General features: G+C 38.5%; 1 protein-coding gene across 1 annotated transcript in view; it reads right to left on the bottom strand.

Annotated features, from left to right (window-relative positions):
* Nucleotides 1-791: 791 nt before the first annotated feature.
* LOC101853496 (collagen alpha-3(VI) chain-like) overlaps nt 792-13,205 on the bottom strand; it is a gene marked incomplete in the record, with an annotated part of 90,458 nt that continues 78,044 nt past the window's right edge. The window contains 9 exon segments of the mRNA XM_035972523.1: nt 792-1,336; nt 1,876-2,072; nt 3,525-3,821; nt 4,496-4,609; nt 5,825-6,055; nt 6,453-6,591; nt 8,039-8,232; nt 11,120-11,233; nt 11,726-11,863. Of these exon segments, the coding sequence (XP_035828416.1) occupies nt 1,265-1,336; nt 1,876-2,072; nt 3,525-3,821; nt 4,496-4,609; nt 5,825-6,055; nt 6,453-6,591; nt 8,039-8,232; nt 11,120-11,233; nt 11,726-11,863 (1,496 nt within the window).

A 13,205-nucleotide genomic window follows, 5' to 3' on the forward strand; every position in this document is an offset into this window, starting at 1 on the left:
TATCTACTTTGTAACACATACGCTTTGCCCCATTCACTTGACGTATATATGTACCACTGTCAACGTATCATTCGACTTATTTGTAATTTGTTTTTTGTTTCAAAAGTTAGTTATCAAAGTATTTCCATGGTTACATCAAATGAAAGTATTGGTCTCACACTTTGTAAAGTCAGCAAGCTCGTTTTTATGGTTGAGTCCATAAGCGAATAGACATAATGGACCAGGTTAATACCTACCAAGTAACGTAATTTGTTGATTTTTACTGCTTCATCGACACAATTTCGATAATTTAGAGGACAAGCTTCCACCCTGCCTGTCAGGGCCAACTAGGGTTAATGGGACTGGGCTACATCCACCCGGCTTTAACAGTAATTATTGCATTTATATAGCGCATATCGAAGTTCTCCAGCATGTTCCCTGCGACTTACAGCTATCATTACCCCAGCAGAAAACACCCAAAAGCATTCTTGTCTTCCGGGGAAGCATACAGTACAAGCTGCGGATTTGACACATTCAAACACCTATAAAAACTGACAAGACCTTCCACTGTCTATAGCTGGGTACCTATTTCCACCTGGGTGAAGTGAAGAGAATTCGTACCTTTCCCAAGGACGCAAAGTCGAACCCCTGACAGTATTCGAACCCGCGACCTTACAGTTGCGAGTCCAGAGGCAAACTACTAGGTCACCGACGACACATAAAGACCCTGATAGAATCCTAGGTTTTTAGTTTCAGCAGACAGCATTAACCTAAAGACGAAAACAAGAACCCATTAAAGAACTGAGACGTTTCTTTTTTCAAAGAACAATTTAATCCAAAATTCATTTCATACAATGCCAACTAAACACTTCTCTATTTCTGTTTAGAAACTGTCACAAAGAAGACTGACATTTACTTAACAAATTTTATCCTTTGGGGCGAAAAAATCAACATTGCTACTGTAAAAACAGAGTAAATGCTGAAATGTTCACCAATGATATCCACAAGGAAAGATTAGTACAAAACTATTATGATTCTTTGAAACAGTAAGTCGTAACATGACCAATTAAATGATAGATGAGCATATTAATGAAAGAAATGATACAATGAGTGAACATTATCCAAACAAGCATGATCAGGCACGCACACACACTTCTCAGAAGCTCTCAATTCACTCTCTGTTTTTTGTACTCGCAGGAGGTCCTAATAGCGGGGTAGGTAATAAATGGGGTGGATGCTTGTATAGGATTCTTTGGGAATCTGCGACCCAGAGAAGGGTCTGGGCTTACTCTGTCACACTGCATGATCCCTCCAGAATGTCATGCTCAACCTCGGCCAGGTTGTTGAAAGATGTGACCTGAAACAGACGAGACACCATTAGATGACTGTGTAAAAGCCCGACGTAAGGTATGCACCTATTCCATACAATTTAGACCACCGCCGTCCCTCAGGGATCAGACATGGAGAATCCACTCTACAGAACTACACAACACATGAGACAGCCTGGAAATAAAGTGTTATTTGACTGGATTGAAAAGCCCTGCTGAGTTAATAGCAACAACACACATGTATGATACGTAAATTGGATTTTGTGAAATTAGGCAAAGGAACAAAAAAATTGAATCTACCACCCCTTCCTCCATGAAGCGACATGTGATATTTTTGGGAACAGAAAAACGTTAATACTCCCACTTCATTGTTTCAAAGTGCCGATTAATGAGAATATCCCGAGTCAAAGTCGTTCTCTGGTTCAAATGTTTGTAACAAAGGCATCTATCTTAGGGATTAAGATATTTTAAATAAGCTATGGACAGAATAAAAAGGAAATGATACAATTTTGCAACAAAGGACAGCACTGACAAAAAACTGCACGAATTCTTGACACATTATACTTACAGGGAACACATCCTTGACGCTCGATGCAATGCCATTAATTTCGTCATAGTTCTCCAGACCAATGCCAATACCGATGACCTTTGCACCAATTGCCTTAAGGTCAGTGGCAGCAGGAATGGTGTCCCAGTAGTTGATGTTGCTCTGTCCATCAGTCATGAGAATGACCACATCCTTAGCATTCGGCCTCTCTCCAAAACCTACAAAGGGGGGAAATACGACGGCAAAAGGTTACACGAGTTCTTGAAAGGAGAAAAAATATCGCCAAACAACAAATCCCTTGTGCAGACAAAGATAAGTAAAATTTGATTTTCCGTTCCGTTATCTTGTCAATGGCTATGGAATGTGTTTTCCAATAGCATTCATTTTTATCGCCTTTTCAGTATTTCTGACGGTCTGACTGTAATAAACCTTCCATGAAGCTTTGTTACGCAGCAAGGGCTTTTTTACTGTATGATCATTTTTATATAAAAAAACCACAACAGAAACAGGACTACTTGATATTAAGTAGTTTCTTGTACATGCACATGTGATCACTCTTGTTTATAAACCCCCCCCCCCCCCCCCCCCAGCTATTCTAAAGGAATCTTCAAAACATATGCAGCGTATAGCATAGGAATAAACACTGGGCAGCCCCATGAAATAAATATAAATCCGTTTCTCCCTGGCGCGGTTCGTCCATAGAGCACGGTCGTGCAGTGCCGCCAAAATGTTTTAAATTAAATATTCTATTACGTAAAGCGCCCACAAACATAAAATAAAATAAACCAGAAAAAACACTAGCCAAATGTAATATCAAAAGAAGGTCCCCGTTGGCGCTATAACTGTCATTTTTGTGTCTATATCTGCCAAAGTCCACACACTTTAACTAAACATAATAGGATATTCAACAGTGGTAACCTGACCTATAAATCGCTCTTTGGGATAACCCAAGCGACGACGACACCCTTTGCCAGTTTGTCGGTACATTAATACTTATAAGTCGGCACATCTCAAATGTGCTCCTGCCGAATAGTGCTGATGCATAGCCCACAGTAGGCAGTCTAAAAATAAACGCGATAGACTGGACGCTATTCAATGCCAAAAATATGTGAGCCTCGGAGCAATCCGGCGGAGTGTTCAAGTGAATTATGATTGGTTCATCGTCTCGCCGCTATTTTAAGAGACTCAGTGACCCTGAACCTGAGGGAGGTGAACGTGACATACTTAAGTCGCCGTCCAATGGGTTGTGCCTAGGCTTTCTCAGTTCATGTTTCAGAGAAAGCCTAGGGTTGTGCCTTTGAAAGGTTTTGTAGTGGAGTGGTGAAAGTTATTACTGGAGTGTTCAGTTATAATGCAGGATGGACGAATTTGATGTTTAGCTAAAACAGATTTAGTTCTAGAAATCAAAGCGACGTGTAAAAAGAATGAAAATAAAAGCACGAGGCCCTCCCTCACCAACCCAAAGATCCTAAAATTATACAACATCTCATTTACTATGCCTTGACAATGTTCAGCCTGCGATAGCTTAATTGTGCACGCCCCCTTTTTAGACCCACGAGCCGCCCTTGTTTCTCCATATGTGTACTAGAGTCTCCTTGACACACACAAACAAAGGCAACAAATCAAATGTCAAGAGAAAGCAAATTTGACTGAAAAGAATAACATCTCACCTGGTTGATACATCTGAATGGCCTGTCTCAAACCATCAGCTGTGTTCGTTGAACCAGCTTGATAGATAGTGGTCTCAATAGCTTCTATCGTGTCCTCAGGTAAAGTGTAACGGTTGAAACTGAAGATGGTCTGAACGTTGGTGCTGTACGTGATGAGAGCGAAGCGGTGATCCTGTCCTCCAACTGTCAGATCCTTCACCACGGTGGACACGTACTTGAGCATCAGGCCAAAGTTGGTAGGACCCACACTGGCCGAGGCATCCAGGATAAAGGCGATGTCTTTGCTGGAGCCGCAGTCTAGAGACACAGACAGGCAGGAAATGAGATGAGAACATATGTTTGTCTTACAGTGATTCCACCGATCACTTAGCCTTGTCAACATCCCCCAATAAACAAACAAATTCCAACCCAAAACAAAGACAAGATCCCCTTCCCCCCAACCCCACCCCTAAGTTTTAGTGAGTGTTTTACGGTACTTGCAGCTCAATAAGGTCATATAAGTGCCGAAGATTAGAGGTGTTCCAAGAGAGTAACAAACACAAAAAGGAGGAGAGATAAGGTCGATAGATGTTTGACAGGAAAGAAGAAGCAAACCATACCAGAGCACCCGCCAACCACCCACCCATACCCCTATAAAAGTCCAACCCCCTCAAAACACAAAACAAAACAACACAAACCAACAAAAAGAAGCCTATCAAAGTACACACCATGCAGTGATGGAGGGCCAAATACAATCGAGTGGTTCTTCAACGAAACACTACATGGTGCACACAACTGTAACACACTCTCAATAAGTGTTATGTGTAGGTGTCTTTTTGTATAACATACATATTTGACAAAGACAATGACTCTTGAGGCACATTTTACGCCTCAGGTACAGTCATCTTTTTCGTCAAAGACAAGGAAAAATACCAAGCTCTAGATGATTAAGTAAGAGCCCCCAACATTCGCTTACAGAGCTCACAACTCACCAAGCTCACAACGGTCTCCCAAGAATCCAACTCTGCACTCGCATGTGAAGGTTCCAGGTCCAGCAACGCACGTTCCGCCGTTCAAGCAAGGATCTCCATCACACACTCCACTATCTGAAAAAGTAAATGGAGACACGAGTTGATGATTTGTGTCGCCAGCACGCACAGTGACTACTTTATATGGCTCACTCCTCCGTCAGCAGTGGTAGGAGTGTTCCATTGTCTTTGCCTCAGTGCATTTCCACCAGGCAGACGTTCAGAGTTTCGCTCCGGATATTGATGTTGCGTTTCGTGCCTTCAAATTTATTTTAATTGTTCGAACTTGCTGGGTTTGTGATTTTCCATTCTCCAGGACTTGAATTATGTCAGGTGAAGAAAAATGTTTATTGGAAGTCACTTGCAGTTGGTAAATGATCACACGTGCTGAAACATGACGGAAGAATGTACAATCAATGATTTGTATATCTAGAGGCATGGTTTTAGTGTCTCAAGCCAAAGTACCCAGTTCAATTCTTTGTCTCTGTAGGTATGACTGATGGACAACTTGGGACTTTTTCTCAAGTTGTCATAACTCTTACCTTAGAGAAATTGGGATCGAGCACCTAGCCTTCAACAAATTAGCTTTGGTAAGGATTTGTACATTAAAAACGACACCTAGTCAGTGGAGAGTATAAAATGTCCAGGTTGATTACTAGTGCTCACAAACTGAAGAAACAATGGTCAGTATAATTAATGACAAAGAGAATCTTCAAAATAGCTATTTAAGTCTTTTTAATCGGTAGAAGTAACATGATTGTGTCTTGGTGTGAAAATACGACATTACTCTTGTAGTTGTAGATCAGGTGCATTATAGATCAAGTTAAGACAATATACAAACATGAATCAATTGCATTGTTGGTTGACATCACTACACCCAGTTATCCCAGAGAATTAGCTGAGAATGTTTCTGAATGTTCTAAGGTCGGCTGGGGTCATAATATAGTGTACAGCGCATTGAGCTTGCTGTCGAGCAGGGATATGTGCTATGTACAAATGCTAATTATTATTATTATTATTATTATTATTATTATTATTATTTTTATTATTATTATTATTATTATTTTTATTTTTATAATTATTATAATTATTATAATTATTTTATTATTGTTATTATTATTAATTATTATTATTATTATCATCATTATTAAAGATAATATTATTATTATATTATTATTCTTATTACTATTAATATTATAATTATAATTATAATAATAATAATAATAATAATAATTATTATTAGCTGGGTTTGGGGGGGGGGGGGGGGGGTGAAGAAGGCAAGCCAGTGCCTACCTCTGCAGGTCCTGTCGATCAGCTGGTTAGAGATTTCCCACAGTCCGTCCCAGCTGTCCACCTGGAAGACGTTGCTGGCTGTTGGCTCGCTGGCGATACCGTTGAGTTCCCATGGGTCGCCGATACCGACACCGACAGCAAAGATATGGATACCTTGAGCGCGGGCGAGCTCAGCCTCGGGAATGGTGGACTCGTGGTTCACGTTGGACAGGCCGTCAGTGATGATGAACACTGGAATGAGGACAAAACAGTAATTTAATTCACGTAATCAACTCATAATGGGACTCATTGCTAACTAGCATCTTCCTGCAACCGTTTTACTAAAACCAAATCATTTTGCTCTACTAAAGTTGTGATGTCCATCACAGCTCTTCTTCAAAGATGCTAGATATTTGCATTTCCAATCTTAGAAATGATTTGAACACTTTTCATTTGTCAGAGTTGTAGTAGAAATTTACTATTTGAAACATAGCCATGATAAGAATAAAACAATTAAATATATCTTTAAATGCCACTCTCAGAAAAAGGACTTGAAAGTAATACACATCCACTTGGCTAAATAAGGAGAAAAAAAATTCCAATCTAACGATCGACTACCAGAAACGTATTGTATGAGCTGCACACTCACAAAAGTCTGGAACGTTGCGGCGATTTCCTCTAGCGTCAGAAAACAGGCTGGATCGGGCCAGTTTGATGCCAGAGGCTGTGTTTGTGTTGCCGTAGACGTAGTTGATGCCGGAGATACCAGCCTGCAGCTTTCTCTTGTCCTACAGATTAGAAGCAAATAAAGGTGGATTAACATGACAATGAAGACGTATCGTATGGAACACAATATAACTTTTTGCGGGGTAAGTGTTATGCGGCGGTCGCTACTGCATACGGTCATATGAGAGCGCGGGACACATTTAGCATTTTCAGTAGGTAGGACATTTTGAATTTTTCCCGAGTGGTGGCCGAAGCCTACTCTTATCGCTTTTGAACTACCAAGGGATCCTTAACATGAGCAGCTTGCACAAGGGACCTCCGATATTTTTCGCCCTTGTCCGAGAATGCTAGGGGTAGATCTTTCCTACCATGAGATTAGGTGTTTGGCTGAAAGACAGCAATAAGAAAGAACGAAGGTGTAGCAGTAGAAAGGCTGCAGAAAGAGTCAGGAGACCAGAGGGAGGGGGAGGTTGGGGTGATGGGGTGGGGGCAGAAAGTGGAGACGAAAGCAGACGACAGAACATTACTTGAGAGCAAGAAAAGAGGTGAAAGGAGACAATTTAGAGAAGAAAACTTTCCGGATTCGAACCCGGGACCTATTAAAAGAGAGGAGACAACCTTAACCTCCAAGCCACGAGGGCCCCCTACAATAGAACTGCTGTAATACTGGAAAGAAGGAAGAGAAGAGCAGACCCGATCAGAGGGCCCACCATCACCCATCACTATTATAGAGACCACGTTTTCTGAGGCCAACCCGGGATGTGAGGTAAACATCATTGCTCGGAGACATAGATATTCGGTACAACACTCTGACCATAAGGGAATCAAATCCATATCTTTGGCATAAAAGTAAAAGGGAGAGCGCCAAACTATTAAACCATAACAGAATGACATGAACTACTATGGGCAAATCAAATACCATGATTCACTCAGGGGACATATTCTCGAAGCCCAGGTCGAAGTGGAAGGCAAGAGAGGAAAGGGAGACCTATCAGATGATGATGCAAACAGGATATTGAAATCGGTTTTGGAACAAAAACAACCCAAACAGGCAAACTGGCAGAAAAAAGTGATTATTACAGAAAGATCCGAGAAGTAACGTCCACATTCTGGGAAAGCTAAGAGGAAGAAGGTGAGCTATTAATAATTATAGACAGCATTTGTATAGCATACATTCCCGCCCAACAGTAAGCTCTGTGCGCTTAACAATCTATACTATTACCTCATCAGACCTGAGAGCATTCTGAAACAACCTCAAGTTCCTGGGAAGGATACTGAGCAAGCGGCCATTTATAGGCGCTAAAAAACTAACAAACTAACATACTGATAAGATCTTTCACTGTCTATTGCCGGGTACCCATTCCCTCCTGGGTGAAGTGAGGAGAATTCGTGTAAAGTGCCTTTCTCAAGGGTACGTCTTGCTCGCAGCTCGAACCCCCGAACCTGCAACCTCACGATTACAAGTCCGGTAGCCTAACCACAAGGCCACCGACGCCACATATTACTTACACTGTAGGAGTCCAGGTAGATGTGAGCTCTGCTGCTCTGGCTGAAGGTAGCCACGCCCACTTGAGTAGCCTCAGGCCCAATGTTGAAGCTGTCGACGACGTGATGAATGTACTCCTTGATGCGGCGGAAGCTGTCAAAGCCTACACTACCGCTAGAGTCAATAAGGAACACGACATCAGCTCTGTCATCACAAGCTGTGGAATAAGTTGTCAGCAGATGAGTTACAGGTTAAACGAACTCATGGAATAGGCACACGAAAATAACACCAAAACTCTTAAATTCTCTCTCTCTCACTTTCTCCCCCCCCCCCCTCTCTCTCTCTCTCTCTCTCTCTCTCTCTCTCTCTCTCTCTCTCTCTCTCTCTCTCTATATATATATATATATATATATATATATATATATATATATACGTGTAAAACAGCGGTGAGATTCTAGAAGATGATTATGTCAGTTATTAAAGTTTTACCCAATTTCAGGTGCTGCTGATTGTGAGATGCAAAGAGCAATAGACTTTGTGGGTTAGTTTTCAACTCTCTTACTGCAAGTACTGATCAGAAGAATGAGAAAAAGTCTACTACAAGACATATAAAGAGCACATTATGGCTTTGGTCCCAACAAGGGCACGAGAAATGTTAACCCGCCCTCCCCCCAAAGAAGAAATCAAGCTAACTGTGACAGTCTCGTTACCCGTCTAATCAAGCAGTAATCTGGTGAGTAGCTTACGTCGGCCGCAGTCTTTGCCAGCGAATCCTGTAGGACATCTGCACACGTACGTCTTTTCTCCGTTCTCACAAGTACCGCCGTTCTGACAGGGGTTGACAGCACACATATTCTTCTCTGGGAAAGAAAACGTAAAGTGTTTATTTTAAAAACTAACATAACATGATTTAAAAAAGGAATTTTTAAAAGATAGCTTTTACGAAGACGACATGCGGAGAGAGCTTGTAAAACAGTTTGGAACCATTGGAGTCTTCAAAGTCCAATTATTGGTAAAGTATTGAAGTACGCAGTGCATTTTGATACTATCCAAGTCAAGTAATATATCTGAACTCGGACTTTTTCTTGAAGAGACAATTTAAGCACAAAAAAACAAACAACAACCAAATGAACAAACAACAAACAAAAAAACAAAAAAGGGAAGAAAAAAAAAGATAAAACGAACTTAAACAACTCCATCATGAATTAAGATAAATGATGTTAGTAAATGAGCAAGTAAGTGATTCTAGTATTAAATGATACTAGTAAGTGGTAAGATTTAACTTATATACATCTGACATGAAAATTGTAAAATCGAATGTGAACTCAAGTACCAAACATTTGACTATTTACCTTCGCACACAAAGTTGACAAAGTCTCTAGACAAAGACATGAGATCCTCGACTTGATTAGCCATGAACATGGTCTCGTCAATGGGAGAAGAGACTGCAGCTTCCATGTAAGTACGGTCGGTGCCACTCAGTCCAATACCTTACAACGACAAAAGGTCAAGTACAGGGTCAGTTCCAATACCATTCAAAACCTCAGTATTATTATTATTATTATTATTATTATTATTATTATTGTTATTATTATTATTATTATTATTATTTTTTTTTTTTTTTGGTCCCTTGCCCATGTCTATGATATTGACGCCATCTGATTAGTAGAAAAATGTGCGTATGAGAGTGCCCAATAATGTATAACGTACAAATTTGTTATGACATATAACTGTTACATATAGATGTTTAAGATAATTATAGATGTTTGTGAAGGATCTGAGAGCAATGATGACCTTAGAAATGACGGTGATGGTGGTGGTAAGTGATGATGTGGGATGGTGCTTACGTTTATAATTATAAGAAAACATGCTTCTGTTATTTGATTGTTGTTGTTTAAAAAAAATAATAATGTTAGCGTTAGTCCTATCTTCCTCTGCTCTGATGAGTCACGAGGGATGTGGGCTATTGTTATTATTGTTATTATTGTTATTATTGCTATTACTATTGTTATTATTATTATTGTTATTACTATTGTTATTATTATTATTATTATTGTTATTATTATTACTATTATTATTATTATCATTATTATTATTATTATTATTATCATTATTACTATTAATATTAATGTTATTTTTTAAATTACTAATATTATTATTATTATTATTATTATTATTATTATTATTATTATTATTATTATTATTATTATTATTATAATAAGTTTCTAGATATAGAGGATTTTGGTGCAGCCCAAATTGTCCAACACAGGCAACCAATGTCGAAGAGAGTAGTGGTTGTTTAAAAGTGAGGGGCGAGTTACACCGTTTCATGTATAATATTATATATAAAAAGAAAGCAAAGGGTGTGGGAAGTGGTCATTTGTACAGGTGATTGTCTTGGACAGGTGGCCAGTAGAGCAGGTTGGACAGTTTTGAAAACATTACTAATACTGGATTCTCTGATGATGTACCAATGCTCAACCAGTCAAATTGATACATACTAGACAGAAGGGTAAAAGGCATTGGCTCCTGAAAGTAATAATTACTTTGAGACTACGAGTGTTCTTTTGGTGGGGTTTTTATGGAGACTTTAAAAAAAAATCAAAGTTGTAAGAAAAAAGTGCAACAAACAACAGTCAGTTGGAGTACATTCTGTACAATAAGTTATCTTTATTCTATTTTATTTTATTATGTATTTGTATGTGCTCATTTCGTAACGATGTGGAAGAGTGCGCGTGTGACGAGCAAGTTGGTGTCTGTGTGTACGTGTGTGTATGTGTTATATATATACGTGTAAAACAGCGGTGAGATTCTAGAAGATGATTATGTCAGTTATTAAAGTTTTACCCAATTTCAGGTGCTGCTGATTGTGAGATGCAAAGAGCAATAGACTTTGTGGGTTAGTTTTCAACTCTCTTACTGCAAGTACTGATCAGAAGAATGAGAAAAAGTCTACTACAAGACATATAAAGAGCACATTATGGCTTTGGTCCCAACAAGGGCACGAGAAATGTTAACCCGCCCTCCCCCCAAAGAAGAAATCAAGCTAACTGTGACAGTCTCGTTACCCGTCTAATCAAGCAGTAATCTGGTGAGTAGCTTACGTCGGCCGCAGTCTTTGCCAGCGAATCCTGTAGGACATCTGCACACGTACGTCTTTTCTCCGTTCTCACAAGTACCGCCGTTCTGACAGGGGTTGACAGCACACATATTCTTCTCTGGGAAAGAAAACGTAAAGTGTTTATTTTAAAAACTAACATAACATGATTTAAAAAAGGAATTTTTAAAAGATAGCTTTTACGAAGACGACATGCGGAGAGAGCTTGTAAAACAGTTTGGAACCATTGGAGTCTTCAAAGTCCAATTATTGGTAAAGTATTGAAGTACGCAGTGCATTTTGATACTATCCAAGTCAAGTAATATATCTGAACTCGGACTTTTTCTTGAAGAGACAATTTAAGCACAAAAAAACAAACAACAACCAAATGAACAAACAACAAACAAAAAAACAAAAAAGGGAAGAAAAAAAAAGATAAAACGAACTTAAACAACTCCATCATGAATTAAGATAAATGATGTTAGTAAATGAGCAAGTAAGTGATTCTAGTATTAAATGATACTAGTAAGTGGTAAGATTTAACTTATATACATCTGACATGAAAATTGTAAAATCGAATGTGAACTCAAGTACCAAACATTTGACTATTTACCTTCGCACACAAAGTTGACAAAGTCTCTAGACAAAGACATGAGATCCTCGACTTGATTAGCCATGAACATGGTCTCGTCAATGGGAGAAGAGACTGCAGCTTCCATGTAAGTACGGTCGGTGCCACTCAGTCCAATACCTTACAACGACAAAAGGTCAAGTACAGGGTCAGTTCCAATACCATTCAAAACCTCAGTATTATTATTATTATTATTATTATTATTATTATTATTGTTATTATTATTATTATTATTATTATTTTTTTTTTTTTTTGGTCCCTTGCCCATGTCTATGATATTGACGCCATCTGATTAGTAGAAAAATGTGCGTATGAGAGTGCCCAATAATGTATAACGTACAAATTTGTTATGACATATAACTGTTACATATAGATGTTTAAGATAATTATAGATGTTTGTGAAGGATCTGAGAGCAATGATGACCTTAGAAATGACGGTGATGGTGGTGGTAAGTGATGATGTGGGATGGTGCTTACGTTTATAATTATAAGAAAACATGCTTCTGTTATTTGATTGTTGTTGTTTAAAAAAAATAATAATGTTAGCGTTAGTCCTATCTTCCTCTGCTCTGATGAGTCACGAGGGATGTGGGCTATTGTTATTATTGTTATTATTGTTATTATTGCTATTACTATTGTTATTATTATTATTGTTATTACTATTGTTATTATTATTATTATTATTGTTATTATTATTACTATTATTATTATTATCATTATTATTATTATTATTATTATCATTATTACTATTAATATTAATGTTATTTTTTAAATTACTAATATTATTATTATTATTATTATTATTATTATTATTATTATTATTATTATTATTATTATTATTATTATAATAAGTTTCTAGATATAGAGGATTTTGGTGCAGCCCAAATTGTCCAACACAGGCAACCAATGTCGAAGAGAGTAGTGGTTGTTTAAAAGTGAGGGGCGAGTTACACCGTTTCATGTATAATATTATATATAAAAAGAAAGCAAAGGGTGTGGGAAGTGGTCATTTGTACAGGTGATTGTCTTGGACAGGTGGCCAGTAGAGCAGGTTGGACAGTTTTGAAAACATTACTAATACTGGATTCTCTGATGATGTACCAATGCTCAACCAGTCAAATTGATACATACTAGACAGAAGGGTAAAAGGCATTGGCTCCTGAAAGTAATAATTACTTTGAGACTACGAGTGTTCTTTTGGTGGGGTTTTTATGGAGACTTTAAAAAAAAATCAAAGTTGTAAGAAAAAAGTGCAACAAACAACAGTCAGTTGGAGTACATTCTGTACAATAAGTTATCTTTATTCTATTTTATTTTATTATGTATTTGTATGTGCTCATTTCGTAACGATGTGGAAGAGTGCGCGTGTGACGAGCAAGTTGGTGTCTGTGTGTACGTGTGTGTATGTGTGTGTGTGTGTGTGGGGGGGGGGGGGTGCGTGTGTGTGGCATGTGTGTGCGCG

This window comes from Aplysia californica, unplaced genomic scaffold, assembly GCF_000002075.1.
Source record: "Aplysia californica isolate F4 #8 unplaced genomic scaffold, AplCal3.0 scaffold00727, whole genome shotgun sequence".
Classification (NCBI taxonomy): Eukaryota; Metazoa; Mollusca; class Gastropoda; order Aplysiida; family Aplysiidae; genus Aplysia; species Aplysia californica.